This window comes from Primulina huaijiensis, chromosome 10, assembly GCF_012295235.1.
Source record: "Primulina huaijiensis isolate GDHJ02 chromosome 10, ASM1229523v2, whole genome shotgun sequence".
Lineage (NCBI taxonomy): Eukaryota > Viridiplantae > Streptophyta > Magnoliopsida > Lamiales > Gesneriaceae > Primulina > Primulina huaijiensis.
Window position 1 is genome coordinate 17,029,120 of NC_133315.1, and position 22,621 is coordinate 17,051,740.

General features: G+C 35.3%; 3 protein-coding genes, 1 long non-coding RNA gene and 1 pseudogene across 4 annotated transcripts; 2 read left to right on the forward strand and 3 right to left on the reverse strand.

Moving 5' to 3' along the window:
- Positions 1-1,504: 1,504 nt before the first annotated feature.
- LOC140985800 (metal transporter Nramp3.2-like) lies at positions 1,505-3,284 on the forward strand (annotated as a pseudogene).
- Positions 3,285-4,865: 1,581 nt separating this feature from the next.
- On the forward strand, positions 4,866-7,823 carry LOC140985797 (ABC transporter F family member 4). The gene is made up of 2 exons (XM_073453727.1): positions 4,866-5,016; positions 5,450-7,823. Exon 2 carries the CDS (start codon positions 5,458-5,460, stop codon positions 7,618-7,620), a length of 2,163 nt encoding a protein of 720 aa, XP_073309828.1. The 5' UTR covers positions 4,866-5,016; positions 5,450-5,457; the 3' UTR covers positions 7,621-7,823.
- A 2,171-nt stretch (positions 7,824-9,994) lies between these two features.
- On the reverse strand, positions 9,995-10,778 carry LOC140986893 (uncharacterized). The gene is made up of 2 exons (XR_012176990.1): positions 10,538-10,778; positions 9,995-10,279 (listed from the first exon to the last, which is right to left on the reverse strand). It is a non-coding gene; the product is annotated as an uncharacterized lncRNA (long non-coding RNA).
- Positions 10,779-13,069: 2,291 nt separating this feature from the next.
- LOC140986782 (uncharacterized) lies at positions 13,070-14,254 on the reverse strand. Its single transcript, XM_073455138.1, has 2 exons — positions 13,559-14,254; positions 13,070-13,236 (listed from the first exon to the last, which is right to left on the reverse strand). Exons 1-2 carry the CDS (start codon positions 14,024-14,026, stop codon positions 13,165-13,167), a joined length of 540 nt encoding a protein of 179 aa, XP_073311239.1. The 5' UTR covers positions 14,027-14,254; the 3' UTR covers positions 13,070-13,164.
- A 2,630-nt stretch (positions 14,255-16,884) lies between these two features.
- LOC140986144 (protein argonaute 2) lies at positions 16,885-21,316 on the reverse strand. The gene is made up of 3 exons (XM_073454177.1): positions 20,965-21,316; positions 19,238-20,453; positions 16,885-18,633 (listed from the first exon to the last, which is right to left on the reverse strand). The coding sequence occupies exons 1-3, from the start codon at positions 21,236-21,238 to the stop codon at positions 17,175-17,177; spliced, it is 2,949 nt and encodes a 982-aa protein (XP_073310278.1). The 5' UTR covers positions 21,239-21,316; the 3' UTR covers positions 16,885-17,174.
- Between the last annotated feature and the right edge of the window lie 1,305 nt (positions 21,317-22,621).

Genomic DNA, 22,621 nt, shown 5'->3' on the forward strand with positions numbered 1-22,621 from the left:
TCCCACTCCAATGTATTAAAACAAAGAGAAAAACATACAAAACTAAAATTATAATTTTTTACGATTAAATAAATTACAATTTTTCCTAAACTGAAATTGTGAAAATATATTAAACATCGAACCTAAAATAAATGTTTTTTAATTAATGTGTACACGATTTCTATTAATATGTAAAAACAATGTTGCCGTAATTACAAATCTAACATAAATTCTTTTAAAATCGTCTCAAGTATCAAATTTATGTGATGATTTTCGATCTAATTCATTAAAAAATATTTTTTATAGATAAAATATTATTTTCGTCGTAAAAATATATTTTTTTTTGTAAGAATCAATTTTCCAAAAATTAATGTATACTCAGCGAAGTGCAAGTCACGATTTCCGACAAGTAACGCAAGGAGTTGAGATCTCCCATCACTCATATCGAATAACACTAAATTATTATAATTCTTTAATTACTAGAAGTCTAGAATGGAGTATAAGTATTCCATTTTTTGTAAGTTGACTTTAATAAAATAGTAAGTGGACTATATTCGTTAATGTATCATATAATTTTTCAATAAATAAATGAGAATCTTAATTTAAAAAGGAAATTGTTATTTGAACTTTACATATTTTTCATAATAAATAATACCCTTACTTTTATATTTTATTATATGATAACGATATGACACAAAAATAAAATTTAACAACACCACCCTTAATATTCCAAAAACAAATACAAAATCACTTCAAATCGTATTTTCTTAAAAAAAAATATTCACTTAATTTCTTATTATCTCCTTAATGTAAATGGAAACATAAATAAACAGTACATTTTTTCTCATAAAACCTATTCCTATAAGTTTATTTTATTTTAAATAACATTTTGTTTCTTTTTTTAATGCAAAAAATGTCTCATTATCGATAAATTATAAGAATAAGAACAGTTAAACTGTGAAAGAACGTATGTAACTTTTTTTTTTTAAAAAAAAATCAACTTCGATTAAGAAAATCTTGCATAAAATATAGATTTTTATTCAAATAAAACATCAATTCATAACAAACTATGTATTATTTATTCATCATTTAATGAAATTAGGAGTCATGATGTGCAAGAGATATGTTTATGGTCGATGGCTCATGCGAGGAGAACGGCCAATGAAGTGACTCACTCCTTGACGAAATTTGTTGTTTCTTCCTCTCCATCTTCTCTTTGGGTGTTTGGGAATTTCCCTTTGTGGTTGGACCGACTTATAATAAGGACATGTTTTGGTCTGCGTTTATTGTAAGTATTTAAACCTTGTATATTACAAGCAAGATCAATCCCTACAAATTCTCTCATTCCTAAAACGTAAACGTACAAGTTATCTTGTACATATACAAATGATCGAGAACATATATTAAAACTAAAAATACCTATTGGTGATGTCTTATAGGATTGCTTACAATTATTCAATATGAACTTTTGCGTACGGGCATTTTAGGCACGGTTTAATATACATGATGAGATATTAATTGATTACACATATATATTTTATACATGATGAGATATTATACAATTATGGATTCTGTCATGGGCCAAGGCGATGGTTCTCTTGGTTCAGCATCTGGCGGCTCGATTCGGCATGGTGACGGGGCCAACAACTGGCGGAGCTGTACAGGGAAGCGTACCCGAAGTGGGCCCTGATTTTGCTTTGGTCTATGGTTAAGTTTGCCTTGATCGGGGCTGATCACATTCAGGAAGTAATTGGTAGCGCCATATATTGCGATCAAGATTTTGACTCGTGGGTTCTTCCCCTATGGCTTCTTGACTGGTAAAAATATTTGGAGAATATCGTTACCGACATAAACTTTTAAATCTTGCGCCAATGAAAATTAATCTAAATAATAATTATATATATAATGATTTGGCCAAAAAGAAAGAGAAGAGAAAAAAACACCTACTGTAATTCTACTTTTTTCCCACATTATAGTTGATAAGAACATGGTTTAGGAGTTTAGTATTTTACTATCCTTCATCAGATAAAGAACGACACGTTAAAATGGTAATTATAAATGCATGTAGAGTTTCAGTTCTGACCATTTCTTTTGTATAGAGTGGCTGAGACTTCGTATTAAATGCTTTAGTGTTCTTCATCGGATAAAGGAATATGCTAGTATTCGAAAATGGCAAGTTGTGTACATAAAGTCTCAGTTTTGTTCATGAAGGTTAAATCTTTAGCTCTTTTCTGTTTTTCTACATTTACAATGGTTGAGAATTCATTTGAAAAAACTTGTGTTCCTTCTTCTTCTTGGTTTCTTTTTCTTTTCTTGATCAGATCCGTCTTTCTGTTTCTGCAGAATTGTGGTGTGAGGAAAGTAGAGGCGGCCCTTTTCGCTGTGCTGATAGCGACTATGGCAATCTCATTTGTTTGGCTCTTTGGAAAAACAAAGTCTAATGGTGTGGAACTTCTACGTGGTGAGGAAATGCTCTTTCCAAAAAAAATAACTTTCTTTGGATTCTTTGTTATCTAACATTGATAGATTATACTGCGATGTTATGTGTTTTGGTCCCAAAACTCAGCTCCAACACGGTAAAACAAGCAGTAGGAGTGGCGGGGTGCATTATAATGCCGCACGATGTGTTCCTAAACTCCGCCCTCGTACAGTCCAGAGAAGTCGACAATCTCATGGTTTCAAGAGTTCGACTAGCTCTCATTTACTATTCAATCGAATCCGTTGCTGCCCTCACTATCTCTTTCGTCATAAATCTATTTGTTACCTCCATTTTCGCGAAGGCATTTTATGGTACAGAAGAAGCCGAAACTATAGGCCTCAGAAATGCAGGGCATTATCTGCAGGAAAAGTATAGTGGCTCTTTTCCAATAGCATACATTTGAGCTATTGTCTATTGGTTTACTACCTTCTGGCCACAGTAGCATCATGACCGGTACCTACGCTGGACAGTTTATTACGGTCGGATTTTTGAACAAGCGGTTGAAAAAATGGCCACGAGCCCTCATGACAAGAAGACGTGCTATTGTCCATACGATAATCGTTGCTGTGGTTTTCGATACGTCTGAGGATTCGTTGGATGTTTTGAACAAATGGCTTAACGTGCTTCAGGCGATTCAGTTCCCTTTTGCTCTTATCCCCTTCCTTTGTCTTTGTCAAAAGATGAAATCGTGGGCGTTTTCCGAATCGGCTTAGCTCTTCAAGTACTCTCTTCTTGAGTGCATATCGGTAGAGTCAGTATTAAAATTGTTGAACTTTAAATAGTAGGATTATATTGCACATAATATTAAACACTATATCAGATTTTAAGTGGGTAAATATGTATCATGATAAATCTGTTAAGACATATATCCTAACAATAAAAGTAAATTCAAGATATAATTAACAAAATGGTATCCAATTCTAACTTACGTAGAGAAAAACATGATAATTTGGATGCTTCTGGTTGTAGTTAGCATCGTGATGTGTAGCTTGATTGGTGATGGTGATCAATAGCTATCTTTTGGTCTAATCCAAGCACGGTTCGCCGTCACGGAACAACCAAAACGGGTATTCCGTAATAGGAACAGCATCTGGCGCGACAAAGGTTCAGGCTAAAACGGGTGTGTAAAGGTAGCCGCGGAATGAAACGGCGATTGCATGACCATTGCAGAACATTTACTATATTTTTTTTCAAATTAGATAATTATTTCTATGTACTCCCCACAATAACCGCGACCATTACGTCGAAATGTCAATGAAACTGGAACAGCAACCTCTCCAATGTTCTCCACTACCGCGACAACGGACCATGAATCCAAGGGACGCGGAAGTTTCTTGACTCCAGCGGTATCTGTGTTTGTAGTTGCATATAGTTGGTCCATCATGTATCTTGTTGGAAGGGGGATTACGTTTTCCAGTTTGCATTCTACATTTTTCTATATATGTTCACACAAATATATATGAATTTACAAAATCTTAGACTTTAAATAGTTATATCTTTATAGAAACACGACCGTATTGTTAGATCAATCAATTAAAGGATAATATTATTGGATTTTTTTAAACTTTAATCTTCTTTTTTAGTGGAATAATAAATAAAATTAGTTTGATTAGTCAATAATTGATTGATTCAAAATAATTTAGTTGAGCTTATTTTTATTGTTATTTAATCAAACAATTCATGTTAAATACATAAAATATCACGATCTTTGTGTTATGAGTAGGGATGACAATTTCCTCCGAACCCGTTGGAAGATCCGATACCCGACCCGAATAGAAGAGGGTATGGAGGGATTTTTAGACCCGATTAAATAATTTGGTAATCNCTTTGGTATTTGGGTAGGGTATGGGTATCCGATAATCCGATGGATATGGGGATGTGGATGAAATTCAATACCCGATGGGTATGATGATGGGTATGAGGATGTATTTAATAAATGGATATGGGGATGGATGTATGAAATCCGACCTATACCCTACTCATTGCCATCCCTAGTTATGAGATGTTTGAATTCATACAAAATTGTTTATAACCTAACATTCTCATCCCAAAGCCCCAACAATAATTACATCTATTTTTGAGACCGAGCTTGTAGCCCAGTGGTCTCAACTGCCAGATTAGCTGGCTTCCCTCCTCGGGTTCGATCTCCCTCCCCCGCGTGTATTGTAATAAAAAAAAATTACATCTATTTTTAAATTTTTAATTTTTTGTCAACTCTATAGAAAAAATCTAGCTTCTCGTCAAATTCGTTTCCATGAAATTGGGCTCATAAACTGGCCCAGTGGGAATTTTTGGGGCCCATACTGAATTGAAAGTACAGCCCAATTATCCTCATCTGGCCCATTGGTTTCCTGCAACATGGTATATTTATCACAGGACCCTATTATTTCATTAAAATAAAATTCTCCCTTCGAGATATTTAAATCGATCCCTCAAATTCAACAAAACCCTATTATCAACAACGTAGCCGGCGACGTCATCGGTGGCAGATTTAATATATACCTTCCATCTGACGATTTTTTGTGTAAAGGAGCCTTGAGGAATCCTATTTTTGACTGGTGAGTGTTTCTTGATCTAATTCTTGTTACAAGTTCAGATAGATGTAGCCGCATGATTCGGTTTTATGCTTGCGTGTGTGAATTAGGTAGAGTTAATGGATGTTTGCCTAGGTATAAAGTCTCTGGTTTGGAGTCAAGCTTTTGAACCTCTTTTGTTTGATGAAAATTGCGTGCTTTCTTCTTCTTATTTTTTTTCTTTTGGTTTCTTACTATAGCTTGGTTGATTAGTTATATATTTAATTTAACATGGAGTGTATATAATTTCCTAGTTGGTCCTCTTCGATATCTTGCATCAAACATTAAATCAATTTGAACGCTTAATTTTTTTATGGAAGTAATCAATAATTCTGTTAAGCAATTCATATTGTTTTTCTGTGTTATTGGATCTTGACTATTACAAGATCCTCACCAAATTTTCTATATGAATTATCAGATTCAAAAATGGTTAGGAAGAAAGCAGATGAGGGCGGTGTTAATACAAAGGCTAAGCCAAGTGGTAAAGAGAAATTATCTGTGTCTGAAATGCTTGCGAGTATGGACTCAAAACCGGAAAAACCAAAGAAAGGCCCAAGCTTGACATCTGCTAAGCCCAAGTCAAAGACAGCTCCAAAGTTGTCATCTTACACTGATGACATTGATCTTCCTTCCTCGGAGGAGGAGGATGATGAGGAGATGCTGAAGCTCAATGAGACAAACAAACAGCCAAGTAGACAGAATAGAAGTTCTACAAAGCCTCTTGATATCTCTGTCGGTGAAAAAGAATTGAAGAAACGAGAGAAGAAGGACATGATTGCTGCTCAGGCTGCTGAATTTGCTAAGCATGAGGCCCTTAAGGATGATCATGATGCTTTTACTGTTGTGATTGGCAGTCGAGCTTCTGTACTTGATGGTGAAGATGATGCAGACGCCAATGTCAAAGATATAACTGTTGATAACTTCTCTGTGGCTGCTCGCGGGAAAGAACTTTTGAAGAATGCATCAGTGAAGATTTCTCACGGGAAGAGGTATGGTTTGGTTGGACCCAACGGAAAGGGTAAATCTACTCTTTTGAAGCTTCTTGCTTGGAGAAAAATTCCTGTACCCAAAAATATTGATGTACTTCTGGTTGAACAAGAGGTCGTTGGTGATGATAAAACAGCCCTTGAAGCAGTTGTTTCAGCCAATGAAGAACTTATAAAAATTAGGCAAGAGGTTGCATCTTTGAATGCATCTACTGCATCCACTGGTGATAATGAAGATGATGAGTCTGATGGGGACGATGTGGGAGAGAAGCTTGCTGAGTTGTATGAAAAGTTGCAACTAATGGGCTCAGATGCTGCCGAGGCTCAGGCTTCTAAAATTTTAGCTGGGTTGGGTTTCACTAAAAATATGCAAGGCCGTCCTACACGCTCTTTTAGTGGCGGTTGGAGAATGAGAATTTCTTTGGCTAGGGCTCTATTTGTTCAGCCTACCCTGTTGCTCTTGGATGAACCCACCAACCATCTCGACCTTAGGGCCGTTCTGTGGTTAGAAGAATACTTGTGCAGATGGAAGAAAACTCTCATTGTTGTTTCACACGATCGAGATTTTCTGAATACAGTTTGCAGTGAAATTATTCATCTCCACGAATTAAAACTCCACTTTTATCGTGGAAATTTTGATGCTTTTGAAAGTGGTTATGAACAGCGTCGCAAAGAGATGAACAAGAAGTTTGAGATTTATGACAAGCAGGTAAAAGCTGCTAAGAGATCTGGGAGTCGGGCTCAGCAAGAAAAGGTAAAAGATAAAGCCAAATTTGTCGCATCCAAGGAAGCTTCTAAGAACAAGGGTAAAGGCAAGATCGATGAAGATGAACCTCTCCCTGAGGCCCCTCAGAAGTGGAGAGATTACACTGTGGAGTTTCATTTTCCTGAACCCACCGAGCTGACACCGCCACTGTTGCAGCTAATTGAAGTCACCTTCAGCTATCCAAATCGAGATGATTTCAAGCTATCTAATGTGGATGTTGGTATTGATATGGGGACTCGTGTGGCAATTGTAGGACCCAATGGAGCTGGGAAGTCTACCCTGCTCAACCTTCTTGCTGGGGATTTGGTTCCAACAACAGGTGAAGTAAGGAGGAGTCAAAAATTGAGGATTGGCCGATACTCCCAGCATTTTGTGGATCTCTTGACAATGGATGAAACACCAGTTCAATATCTTCTTCGCCTCCATCCGGATCAAGAAGGACTCAGCAAACAGGAGGCTGTTCGTGCTAAGCTTGGGAAGTTTGGACTTCCCAGTCACAACCATCTAACACCAATTGTTAAACTATCTGGAGGGCAGAAAGCCCGTGTGGTCTTCACTTCCATATCCATGTCTAAGCCACATATTCTTCTTTTAGATGAACCAACTAATCATTTGGACATGCAAAGTATCGATGCATTAGCAGATGCACTTGATGAGTTCACTGGTGGTGTTGTCCTAGTCAGTCATGACTCTCGGCTTATATCACGAGTTTGCGAAGATGAGGAAAGAAGTGAAATATGGGTAGTGGAGAACGGAACTGTTGAGTTCTTCCCAGGCACGTTCGAAGAGTACAAGGAGGAGCTTATCAAGGAAATCAGAGCAGAGGTTGATGATTAATTGATGCATGTTATAGCTTCTTCCTTTTTTGAACTAAGTAAGGTATATTTATCATTATAAAACAAATGAGTGGCAACATTTTTCTTGACAATTTCTATATAATATGTGCATTAGTTATTGTCTACTGCTTAATTTTACCCGAGTATGATTGGAGTTTAATGATTTTGCGGAAAGGGTAGTAGAACATCAATTTTTGCTTGTAATTGTCTTCAATGTTGTGTGCTTTTGTTACATTTTTCTTTCCTTTTATGATCATCCAACCTTTTTTGGTATCATCATTAGGCTGTTTTGAAGTCTCGTTTCAAGGTGCAGGGTGAGACACGCATAGTTTATAACGATCGAGATGTCTTAAGCCCATATTATGTTCTAGAATCTAAATTGTATAATTTGTGCTTCGGTGGTGAATCATTGTGCAAGGTAAGGACGAAAGATCTAAAAACATTTTTATTTTGCTGTTTAACTTGGGATTAACACAGAGATACAACACAAACTACCAATTACGTTATCTTTTAATTTACTTCAATAATCGACAAAATAAAAAACAAAATTATCATTTGAGGTTATTCGAATCTGACAAGGATTATTATCCCCAAGAATATACAATTTAGAAGAAAACTTTTGACATGTTAAATCATCAATCTCGATTAAACACGTGACATCTATAGCAAATGAGTGTGTGAGTGCTCGCAATTATACTCTTTTAATGTGTATAATAATATGATGTGAGTATTTATGAAAAGATAATTATAAGATAAATATGTGTTTTAGGAACCACAATAAATGATTATGTATTCGTACGTATACACTTTTGTTCTGATTTATGTTTCATAAGACTTACATTAGTTTTTTGATATCAAACAGAAACACAAAGCTAGCATTCGATACCTGGATGATCATAGTTCATAGATTATATTATGTCTGTATGATTTTGGGGAAATTTAGTGAACCTTTCTTTTCATATATAGGATCTACTCAAATAAATATAGACCTTACATGTATTAATAAATAATCGTTCTTAAATTTGGGATGATCATAGTTCATAGATTATAATCTTCTCCTTGTATTTTTAATTTGGGACTTCGGTTGCATTCTCAACAATCTTCCCCTTAAACAAATGGTCATCATTATTCTCATGGTTTGTGCTTCCCCTCAATCTCATATGTTCATCCTCAAGGCCACTCTTCTCTACTGTGTTGGGACCGTACGTCTCGTGAAATACTTGGAGCACTGTCTGTCTCGATCTTATCATTGATTTATTAAGAGCTCTCACCACCTTCGTTTTAAGTATCCAAAGATTCCACCCACATGGATCGATGGGGGATCGATCTAGATCATTATTATTTTTTTTCCACGGACGACGCCAGGTTTATAGAGTTAAAATCTGGACGTTATACTTGTTCTTGATCGAGAATCATTTTAGAAAACTTATGTTGCTGATTCTTGATAAATCTGAAATCAAAGTTTTCTTGAAGATCATATATGATCAATCTGAATTCTAAGAATACACTTGTTTGACCTCTGAATCAACGACACACTATTTGAAGGAAAAAACGAGCTTAAATGTTTAAAAATTGGGGACTGTTTAGTTAATCATGGAAAATAATATGAATTTTAGTTCCATGTGATTGTTAATTGTTTTTTTTATCTTTGAATTGTATTCGACATGCTTTATCATTTGAATCATATAAATGTATATGTATTTGTTATTCGTAATAAGTGACGACCCTCTATTTCTGAGTGTTTCTCCAAATACTCATCCATTATTATCTCTCCACATATAAGAACGACGATCGGTTAGATGATGATGAACATACTATATTTTGGGGCTCGTGAAGAAGATGTTTTCACATTTAAAAACTTATCTTAGTTATGTTATTTCAATTTTATTTAAGTTGTAAAACGTTTCCACAATTTTTATTTCTTTTGAGAATTTTCGTTGTAAAGACGAATTATTAATGAAATAGAATGTTTTTTTTATATTGTATTGCGAAATTTGTTATTTTACGATTTTATAATTGTTAAACAACATCGGATATCTCACGCTTCGGTCTAAAGACGTAACAATGAGCTTGTTTTGCTAGCAAGTCGATGCCCCTGCTACAAACTGACACACTTATATTTAAAATAATTATGATTCCAAATATTTTTTTTGTAAGTATATATAGCTAGTTGTTGATATCATTTATTGAATATTTATTTAAATGGACATGATATATTTCTAGTTAAATATAGTTGCTGTGATTTTACTTATGGAGAACTCAAAATGACAATCGAACCGATTATCATTTTGAGTTGATTCTTAATTCTCTATATTTCTTACCAATTTTTTTATATTTGATTTCAAGCAGGAAATATAAATAAACAGGATTAAGAATTTGAAAATAAAGACACCTCCGTGAGTTTATTTATTTTCGATCCTTGTTTATTGACATTGAAATGAATAAGCAAATGCAGATGTGACTTCTTCAAGGACACTTGGATGTGCCCTTGCTGTTGAGCATATCTCTGTAACAGGGGCACTCCGACTTGTTCCCAAACGTCCCCGACGGGACACAGCCGTTGCACTTGTTGCAACATATGCAGCAGTTTTTAAAGCAGTTCTTGTAATTTCCTGCTTTCCCACACCTCGTATCGCACTTTGCATTACATGATCCTGCGGCTGAACACGAAGACGAACGTTACTCGTTTAATTTCTGCACATGGCCTACCTTCGTTAAACTTAAAACTACCATTTCTACTGCCTCCATGGGATTCGATCTTTCGGAAAAATTAGTTTTACCCTAATCTTCTTTTTTAACGAAGATAAGATGACCGAACACCGTGTAATTCATACGATTCTACATCTATGACAATGTAATAAAAATATAAGTTTCATCACATTTGAAAAGAGTGATTGAAGGTAAAAGGCTGTTATTACCTGGAGTTGGGGACGGGGCAAGTACAGCACCCGCAAGAAAAGAAGAGCTCAGAAACAGTGAAACGAGAAACCAAGTGAAGAAGAGAAGCTTCATTTTTAGCAAGATGCAGAGGAACTAAAGTTGGGTTTTATTCTCTTGATTTTGTTTTCTTAGACCCTTAGGTGGTGACCTATAGTAAGACTGACTGCAGTATTTATAGTGGCACTTTAAGATTTGAGATTGAACCAATCTGAATTAACAACTTAATAAGATCTTAGGCTACACCGTTATGTATTGAATTGTCTATAGTTGGGCCACCCGTTCTGCTCATAATTGGGTCATTTGTAAACTTCACGCTCCAGATGTTCATTCATGGGCGTGAGAAGGATGTGTTAGTTGTCCCACATCGGTTGGATAAAATACTTGAGAGTTACATATGTGGATTTGGACAATCCTCCCCCTTGATCTAGCTTTTGGTTTAATTAGGTCTAAGTTCCAATCTTAACAGTATTGCCTGTGCATCTATCGAAAATTGAAATCCGTATTCAATAAAAAAAATGCAAATAAAATTCATATTGTGCAAGGGTGATTGTTAGAAACATATAGTGCAATGTGGAAATGACAACTCCGATATACTGGTACGATGGAACTTATTGCTCTTATCAAACACGAAAATTATAACATAGTAACGCAGTCAAGTGCAAATTTTATAAAAGTTACTACAAATCATCATTGCATTTACACAAGTTAAAGGTATACATTTTGAAATCTCTCCGTCCTACCACAACCTAAAATCAACCAATTCAAAGTAAATACAGTCTAACTATGCCCGGAAACAAGAGGAGTTCCATTCAAAATTAACAAAATAAAGTGAAAAAGGGAGGTGCAAATGGGGTAGGAGATATTTTATAGAAAAAAACAGCTCATACATGCTGTAAATTGACTGGCTTCTTCATCTTGTTGACCCTGGAGGACACAATCTTTGTTTTGAAGTAAAGTTCGGCACCACTTTTAATGAAAGGAAATTAATTATAAATTTGACCGACTTGTTTGCCAGCTGCCATTACCATTATTGGTTTTAATTAATTGCACTTTCATGGAAGGTCGTGTGCAAGTTTTGAATCCCTACTCAAGCTGGTTAGGTTACAAGTACTCCATTCTATTATCAACATAAATAAGAATTATTTGAAAATTGAAAACAATTAAATAGTACTTATAAAATATTTTTATAAAAATGTTTTTAAAACAAATATATTTTTAGATTGTTTTTCTGTTTTATTTAATTTAACCGAATAATATTAGCGTTTTTAATAAAGTTTATTCTATTTTTACTTTGTATTATTGGGCCTGACTGTCTTGGTGCTGCCATTTCATTAAGTGGCCCAAACGGTGTTGGACTTCTGTTTTCCAATTGGTATCATATAGGATTTTATATTTTGAATGCACTTTTGTTTCCAGCTAGCCCAACTACACTTGACGGCTTACATTTTGGTTCATTTGATGGAATTAGACGAGATTTGGAATTGATTGGAAATATTAAAATTTTTTTTTAAAAAAAAGACTAGTATTTTGTGGAATTTTATGGAATTCGATTTAATTAACATTAGTATGTACTATTTATAATCGGAAGCCACGACTATAACTAATATAAACTTAATATATTTTGAAGTTCACGAAAATTTTTATGTGACGATGTCACGGATCAATTTCGTGGGTCGAATCTCTTATTTGAGTAATCCATAAAAAATTATTTACTTTTTATGCTAAAACTATTACTTTTTATTGTGAATATCGGTAGATTTGACCTGTCTCATATATAAAAATTCGTGAGACCGTCTCACAAGAGACTTACTAATTGAAGTTTAATTTTAGTCCAACCTTTTTATTCCATTTTAGGTTATAGACACATCATTTTTATTAAAATGTTTTTATTTACGAGTTTTTTGCATCAAACTCCGTGAAATATCGAAAATACATATTTCTTTCTCTTGTATGAAAATAAAAAAAAAAAGGAAATTCTACTAAGTTTCCTGTGTCAGTTTATTTTGGTATATAACATATTCATTATTAGTGTTCATTTTCCTCAATTTGGTTGATAGAGAGTACACATTTTTGTCTCGACCGCTTTAATTTCCATAAATTTTGTTGGATAATGTATACAATTTTTGGCTCAACCGTATTCTTTGTGATTGGAGTGCTAATATATCCACATTTACTGATAATTTGGTTCGGTTTAATTTAAAATTAAGCGTCTTGTATATTTTTAATCCCTCCATTCATTCATTTGTGTTACCGGCCAAATAGCAATTTAAAATTTTAGTAAAAAAATTCAAAATCCCCATGTAATTAATTTTACGCGAGAGTTTTCCCTTTTTTTCAATTTTCATGACATCGGTCTTATGTTAAGTTTTACACACAAAAAATTTACGATACGACATATTTTTTTTTTTGTTTTTTCATAAAAAAATAATATTTTTATATAAAAAATGTGGCGTTTAAAATACACGATGGAATTGATAAATAATCAATAAAATCATCATATCATTATAAACAAATAAATAAATAACTCTTCAAATTTCACTCTACCTAATGCATGCGACAGTTCTTTAATTTGTGGAAAAAAGATTTAACAGAGTAATGTAAATTCCTAGATAATGACGAAGAAGCAGCCAATGAACAGGGACAAACTTCCCAGCACGCTCAATTTCTCTGCTCCGCTCTGCCAAAAAAAAAAAAAAAAAAAAAAGTTGAATAAAAGCAAATAATATGATATTTCAAATTCTTAGATTTGCAAAAAAAAATATCCAAATAATTAGAGAATAAAGCAATAGATGGGGGATGTAGAGAGCAGCAGCATGATTTTTCGCAAGCACGGCGCTAGCGTGTACCGACAAGGCGCACGTTAAGTATAAAGCACTTATTTTTTCCCAGTTACGCTCAATTTGAACGAGAAGAAGTTGATTTATGAGAAAATAATGACTCGTAGTACCAGATCAGGATGATGCTTAGGTTAAAGTAATTGAAGGAGTAATAATGCGCACCAGATCTTTAACTGCCGCAGGACCGGGAGATATAGGTTCGGTGCTGGGGCCAGGAGCTTCGGTCGGCGGTGCAGGAGGACTGAGTAGTTCAGGAGCAGGAGCAGGCGAGATGCTCTTCTTGCTAGGAGACGGTGCGGTGGCCGGAGGTTCAATCGGAGGCGCTGAAATCGGAGCAGGTGGAGTTGCTGCCTCGGGTGGCGGAGTTGGTGGAGACTGAACCTGGGCTGGTGTCTGCGGTGAGCTCACAGGCGATGAATCCGGCGGCGGAGTGGAAACTGTCGGTGGAGAACTCACCGGAGCTGAAGTCGGAGGAGTCGAAACTGGAGCTGCTACAGGCGCAGTCGCCGGTGTTGTGGGGACGGCGACTGTGGCTGGAGCTGGAGCAGGAGCAGCCGCAGGGGACTGTCCGCCGACTACGGAAGCTGCAATGCAGATCAATGCAAGAAGAAATCCCGTTCTCCGATCCATGGCCGCTACTTTCGTAGAAAGAACTGTGAAATGTTTACGGGGATACTGAAAACGCTAACAATGGTGTAATTAAGAAATAATTAATGTGAATTTAATAGAATTGAAGGGGCAGAATGATATAAATAGGCCTTTTTTCGTGGGCTGGACAATTTCTGTGATGTAATAGGCCAACTAAGTAGACTGGACCGGGCCCATTAAGCGTGAAATTGACCACCTCACGCAGCGGCTCTAGATACACACTGATACACATATATATATGTATGTGTATATATCTAAGCTGTTGCTTAGTTGTTTCTATCTTTTTTATTCAAAAAATATTAATAATAATACTCCTTTTAAAATCATGGTGAGGTGATTGATTGGTTGATTAAAAGAATGATATGTTCGGACACCAAAGGTTGTACTTTTTAAAAATATTCAACTACAATGTATAAAAAATTCTACATAGAAAATTATAATTTTATTATATAATTTGACATATTTTGTGTTTTAGTCATGTGAAATATCAATGTTTAACTTAATTTAATAACTTCGATTTTTTTTTGTTTTAGTTCTTGTTTGGCCAAAAATCACCAACTCATTCAAATATTGTTTAACTGATATCGAAGTTCTTCTATGTAGCTCCTAGAATAAACAATATTGATTTCAAATAAGCAATATTAATTAGATTTAACGGTTTGAGGTGAAAATTTGACTAAAACAAAAAAAATTCAAGTTAGTGAATGAAACCAAACATTGACAAATTACATTACTAAAATAAAAAAAACAGATCAACCTACATAACTAAAAAAATTATAATTTTTCCTTAAATTAATATATTATTCAAAAAAGTAGTTGTTATATGATTTCAAATTCATGAATTTTATATTTTACAATGTATATTTGATACAAAAAAAATGATTATTTTATGTTTTTTGTGGCTTATTGAGTAGCATATCCTTCCGATGTAATTTTCATAGTTTCATAAATGATCTGTGGTTGGTTGTTGCAGCATTAAACGGGAATTGATTTTTGTGTACATAGGATGAATTGTAATTGTGGACAAATATGAGTTATCGAATTCTCAAAATATAAAGAGTGCGATTCGTGTAAAATAGGATAAATATATATCATCTAATGATTTTGAAATACGACAAAAACTTGTATGAGACGGTCTCACGGGTCGTATTTGTGAGACGGATCTCTTATTTGGGTCATTCATGAAAAAATATTACTTTTTATGCTAAGAGTATTACTTTTTATTGTGAATATGGGTAGGGTTGACCCGTCTCACGGATTAAGATCCGTGAGACGATCTCACATGAGACCTACTCTTGAAATAAAGAGATATATTATCATTCAATATGAAGATTATCTACCGTAACAAAATGTTTTCAGTTCTTTCGACATCGAGGTGTAAATATTTTCACATATGTTGTGTATCGTATTTAATTTCAAATGATGTAGAACCCAATAGCTATATCGACTAAATCATCACTCATTAGCCGCAGAAGATGCTTCGAAGTGTAATTAAGTGTAACAAAATCTAGCCATAACTTTCTTATTTCATGGGATTTTTTTCATTTTATGGTTGATAATGTTTTTATTAGACAATATTGGTTTAATTCCCAACATTTTATTGTATATTTCTGATAGAAAGAGAATTGTTAAATTGTCCTTATTGTTCATTGGAATATAAATTCTCTTTATATGATTAGGAAAGTGAGAAGTTTCAATCAAGGTCTATTTCAAAATAATGTTATAATTTTTCTTAAAAAGATATTTCTAAATCAACAAGAAATATTTATCAAAAAACACGTTTTTATTTGTTTTAAATAACATTTTAAATAAATAAAATATAGGTTAGTTGAATAGGAGCTATTCCTGCAAGCTGGAATGGAGGTCTGGTGAGGTGAAAAATCGATTGAAATAGGAGATGAGTTAACGAAGCAGCGACAACGATGGAGCGATTTCTCATTTAATTTCAATCCTGTTTCAAATATCTATTCGTGGGGAAAAAAATAATACGTTTGTACAAAGTCTAAGTTTTTTCCAATTCAAATCGGGCTCATGATTTGCACCTTCTGTACCGACGTGATCAATCATTCTTACAATTTCATAAAATGGGATGTGATTCTCTAGATTTTGTCAGTAAATGAAATGTAAGGTTTTAACGTGAATCATTGATTGTTTATCAAAGAATCCAACATTAATATTCCTGCTTTAGCTTTAATTGACATTTGTTCCTTTTCATTTATTATTTCTTATTCTTTACCTTTTTAGAATTTTCAATTCTCTTCTTTTTTCTTATTAGTTGTTCTTTTTCCTCTTTTCACGCCTGAATGGAAGATTTGTTTGTTCTTATTTTATCTTTCTTTGTTATATTCTTATTTTTTTATTTGCTATTTTTTCTAATTGGTTACTACTATAAAATTGAATTTTTTTCCTCATTAATATGTAACTCGCATTAATTCAATTTTAAATGGTTAAATGAAAAAAAAATTCGAAAATACATGGAATTACTTAAATATATCACATTGGGATATTAACGGTTATTAATTACTTAATTGATTCATGTTAGTCAATTTAAGATTTTTTTTATATAGATTTAACTAAAATATATTTTATCCTTTATAAAACATGAAAATAATAAATTTGACGCTAAAAGAAAATATTTATCTAATGTACCACTCAACGCATTCAATTTGGTTTCTGATGAATAGAAAGTGATCATGATTTTAATTTTAAAAGCCCGATTTTAATTCTCAGTTTTACCACAAAATTAAAAAATTTGAAAAAAGAAATGTTTCTTTTTTCCCGGCGATTATTGTACTTACGAGGATTTAGATTTTTTTTTAATGTAAAAGTAAATTCTATGAAAATATTACAATATTATATTAAACATTCGCACAAGGGGTAAAAATCCATACACACGAAGACACCACAACACACACAAGGCGGAAAGAACCATACACACGAAGACACGATAACACACATAAGGCGGAAAAAACCAAACACAAAGACAACATAACACACACAAGGCGGAAAAACCAGGGGATGCTTGATTGTCTCATATCTCAATGCGACTGCTTCAAGAAATGATAAGCAAGACCCCGTTAGATTCACGCACAAACCCCTTCACCAAATGAAGTAAAAAGGGTGGTGCTAATCAAACAAAGAACATGACGTTCTCCAGTTCAGGGTGCAGGTTGTAGTCTCTCTTGTCACACCAGGCAGTAGACAATGACGTAGGGCTAATTGCGTGAGAGGAGGACGACGACGCTGACGCTGCTGGGGAACGATATTGAGACTCCATTGCTGCCTCTTGAAACAAACGACCCCGATACGCGACAAGATCGGCATAGTAGACTGGTGGCACAAGCGACACCGGCTTTGTGCATCGAGCAAAGGTAAAGCACATATCATATATGAGTTTCTGCAACTCATCAGACGAAAAGAAATTCTCATCCCAAAGCACGTGGTAGTGAGTTGGCTTGCTTGTACCCAAACCTCCATAGTGGCTGCAGAGATAGAAGTCAAAGTAGAAAGGATGAACAATTACCGTGTCCACCACAGTTCCTGGAGGCACATTGCCGGTTGGCCCTACGTCATTTCTGCTCTCACCAAAAAGACGAGTCTGGTGGCGCTTTTGAGCAACAATCAAAGTGATTTTTGGTTGGTAATGGTCTTCATAAATCGTTTTCTTTATGTCACGCAACTCCTCAGCTAACACCATTCCAAATTGTCCCTCGCTAACACCATCTCGAAATATCACGATCTTGCTCGGTCTAACCCTGTTGAGCCCAGTGTAAGTTTTGATCAAATCCAAACACATGCCTCCAAAATTTGAAATCTTTTCTTGGCGATGGGCTTGTGGACTGACCCTAGCAGCATAACGATTTGCAGCAGGCCAGTTAACAGTGCCTACAACTGCAGCTATTGAGGGACAAGCAGAGTTATTTGGCGCAGGGTGATTCACATCTGCTCCTATAAACATCACATGGTCTTCACCAACAAAATGAGGAAGCTTTGCCATCAGCTCAAAGTTGCTGCCCCCCAGTTTAGCATTGATCTTGAGACAAAGATTAGCTAGATACTGGTCCTGTCCCTTCATGACATTGGAGGACAAGCAACATTGGGTCAGGACACCAATTTTAGTTTCAGAGACCCACTTGAGAGACTTGTATCCAGGATCCTTCCTAGCCATCACACAAACAATTAGTTGTAAATTTTCTTTGCTCTTATTTCTAGCTCTATCAACTACATCTTTCAGGAGATTCTCAAGACTATCAGCAGAAGAAAATCTACGCATAGATGCCAGAAGGCATACAAGAGGATCGTCCATGCGGATACCTAGTTTTCCACAGCGAGACTTCAGATTGCCAATGAACATTTCCTTATCCAGCTTACTATGTCGTTCATTATCAGGAAAATCTATCAAAGCCCAGCGCACAACTGATTTTCCATCTACAAGACGTCTATCACCTGTAAGATTCCACTGACACTTCTCCCCATCCACCTTCACATGTTGAGAACCTCCTATTCTCAACTCAGGAGCACCAATAACACGACCCGCAACCTTAGTCATATTTCGATCCACTTGAATTCCAAAATTACTAATGACTACCCTGCAATAAACAGTAGGAAAAAGTAACTTCAGAAATAACTCAGTCGAAAAATCCAGATTCTTGGCATTGATTTTTCCGAGGAATAACCATTTGGGCAAAATACAAATGCAGTATCGATCGAAGGCAATTCAAAGACCAGAAATTCCAACATTTTTGCCATTTCTAAACTTATTTCTAACAATTTAATGATCATTACTACATGAATAATATTTTTAGGGAATAATTGCGTAATTTGAAAGGCAAATGTTCATAAATAATGGTATTGTCATCATACACATACATATACTGCATGTTATTCATTCATTTTTTTGCCTAAAATTGTTCGCATGATATAAACAAAGCTGTAATCTAAAGATTTATATTCATGAACTCATAATATACACAGACAAGATCGAGCAATACCAATTTGATGCACTGACGTGATACCTATAAACACTTGCATGTGCACAAACAAATTAAGTACACGATATCATGATTTTTCAAATTATTAAATGAAGACCAAATAATCCAAATGTTTGGACCGTAGAAAACTAACCAGTGTCAGAGATTTTTCATGCAAACAACAAAGATTCTCAACACAAGGGACAGGAAAACTATCACATACCCGCAAGGTCCATCACTAGCTTGCAACATTTCATTGATCGCCCTTCTTCTGACATCAGGCTTAGCAACTGATAAGTCTTTCAAATCCTTGGCAAGCGAGTAGTCCAATTCCTCCTTGGGGTACACCTGACCCTCAACCAAGACACAGAATTCCATTGGAACTTCGTCTGCTGATTTGTTGCCTCTCCCAAGTTGTAAACAAGGAATATTTAGGTTTTCAATTTTTCTTCCCCACTTTTCCTGAAAATAGGCAACAAGGCTCGTTCTTCTTGGAGGATTTTTGCCTTCGCGATCGACAAGATCAAACCAACTATGGCAAGTATCCTTTTCAGCCAGCCCTACAATGGGATACTTCTGCTTACAGGGGCGGTGCGTGACTCTTACTTTCAACCCTTTGAGAGCCTTGATTGCCAGTGGTCTATACCGTTTGATGTCATCCATGGAGTTAATTTGTTGAACATTTTCCATAAGGAAATCTTTGACTGACATGGGCTTACGAAATGCTAACACAGAGTAGTCCAAACACAAAGAAAGACCTTGCGACGTAGACTTCAAGCTCTGGTTAAAGCCTCTACAAGCTGCAACTCCGTTACCAAGGTCAAGCTTATCCTTGTAATTCGAGTAAAAGCTTTTCCCAACACAGATTCGCTGCCTAGTAGGATTTTCTTTCATTACCAAGTCCATCCCCTGCAAAATATCACGAGGAATATGGGACAGTTCCCCACGTAAATATTCTTTCAGCTTGCGTAGCTTCAACTCATTCACAAATTTGATAGTAAACAAATAAGAACGCCCCCTGACATTTTCCCCATCAGAAAGTTCCACCTTATACTGTCCAGTTGGCAGAACTACGGCACTAAATATGTTCTTTTCACCATCATAAGCAGTCTGAAGGATCGGAAAACTGTCTGGGTAATCAGAACACAACTTATCCCTGATCAAACGCAAATCGGATTTCCTTACTAATTTTTTCACATGCCGGTTGTCATCGGAAGTTACAGTCTTGACGTCCACATCGTAGTGAAAAATAGTCCTCTGTGGATCAAAATTCACAGGGAAATGGTTAACAACAAGCTTGATGGTCCTGACATATTTCTGTCCACCCTGATCAGGTCTCCTAATAGGCTGAATACGGTTCTCTTCCTCTTCTGATGGAAGGGGCAGAGGAGATAGTGGCCGCTGTGGCGAAATCTTGAGCGATTGGATGTCAAGCTCATCTGCAGAAAACGACCAAAAGGCCATAAGATTTCAAGCAAAACTCATAATCATTAACAAGAACCCCGTCATACATGCCGATCCACTGATCAATGTCTCCCATCAATAAAGCATTCTCAAACAAGCAATCCATCGTTATAATATGATTTTTTGACAAGAACACTAAAATATAAATATTGGACTATAAAGGATCCATGAGATTTACCATCCAAAATTTACTTTCCAAAATAAATTCCCTGACCACTTTAAAAATAGTGAGGGACTACTATATGAATAAAAAAAAAAAGATCATATAAGAATAGAACCTACAACTGAGAGAATAAATACTCTTTCTACTACTTGTTCTATTGTCAGTTATCTATGACTATGTTGTTTAAGTTTAGCAATTAATTTTGATTGTCTAACTTAATAACATAGTTATAGAAAACTGACAATAGAACAAAATCAAACCTATTTAGAAACCACATATGAAATGACCGCAGAAGAGATTGGAAAAGGAAAAGAGATCAATACCAGAAGATGAGCGGGGAGGGGGAGGTGGAGGGCGAGCCGGAGACTGGACCGGAAACGACGAAAGCGTAGGAGGTTGACCCCACGGTCTTCCAGCACCCGTTCGCCCTCCTCCTGAACCTCGGCCCACTCCTTGTTGAGGAGGCTGTTCGACCCACTGCCGCTGAGCCTGAGGCCGTGGCTGATACTGAGATCCTCTTCCGCCAGAACCTTGAGGCCGGTAATAGCCCCCCCGTCCTCTACCACGGCCATAATTGCCCGATCTGCCGCCGTCCATTGCTGTAAATATATATATTCGTATCAAATTCAAGGTAGGTTGAAATAATAAAGTGTGAAACGAGAAACGAGGTTTTAAAGGAGTCGGGTGGTGGGTTTCTCGGAAAGAGGCGACGTGGAAATTGCATCATTAGCTTTACTTTGGGAGCAAGTTAACACTTGGGGCTTCCAGAATATTCTCACACTCAGGACTTGTAATTTGAGCCCAATATATATATTTGGAGGCCCAATACCAACCACTGGGCTCCATTTAAAAACGTCTAAATGTAAGGCCACATGTTTCATCTCTAATTTACTTTATGTTCTTATTATTTGACAATAAATTTCCAACTACTATAACACTTCGAAGTAATACTTTTGCATGTTAAAGATTAACATTGTCATACTTCGGAAAAGATAAAATATTAATTAAGTGGATGGTATAAGTATGGAATGGTGGCTTTTTTATCACGTAGAAAAATAAAATTGATATAAATGTACATATATTGAGTTACACTTTATGAAAAAATAATATTAATTAATTATGATATTTTATTTCACATGAGCTTGCGCAATAAAGGTGCAAATCAAAGGCCCTTCTTTATTTGTAAAGACCTAAATTGTGTGCGAACACGATTTAGGTACGATGAATATGGACCGATCAAAGCAACACATCGACAAATCTTCCATTCCTTCATTCCATTTACTTATGTTATCCTAATTTCCGTAATAAAACTAAGATACTTCTTCATTTTGTCGTTTAAATATCTTCGTGTTAAATTATTATAAGTTTATATATTTAACCAGACAACACATCAACAAATCTTCCATTCCTTTTTTCCATTTACTTTTGTTACCCTAATTTCCGTAATAAAACTCAGATACTTCTTCAGTTCGTCGTTGAAATATCTTCGTGTTAAATTATTATAATTTTATATATTTAACCGTTTTCTTAAAAAAAATGTCTAAATTTTTTTATTTAAATCATATACTAATTATAATCATAGCACGAATAATTCTTATATTTTCGTATACTGAAACTATAAAAATAATTTGAAGATCATAATTGGCATAAAACGATATTTCGAAAAACTTAACAATTTAAATATTATTTCTCTACTTGAAAATGTATTATTATTTTCTGCTTGTTTTTAATATGAAATTTGTACGGTCAAAAACGTAAATTAAGAAAGGTAAGTCCAAAAACACACAAATGTTATGAAAAAAACATGAACACAAGGCACCGATTAAATAAAAACCCGAGATTGCATGCTGTAAAAAAAACAGTAAACAAAAACGGGTACACATCAACTAATCAAAGCTCAATTCTTGTTGGTATCCTTGGTGGAGAGTTGGGCCTGGGGATTGGTGGCTCCACCGCCGGTGACGGTGGGGGCGTCCGTGG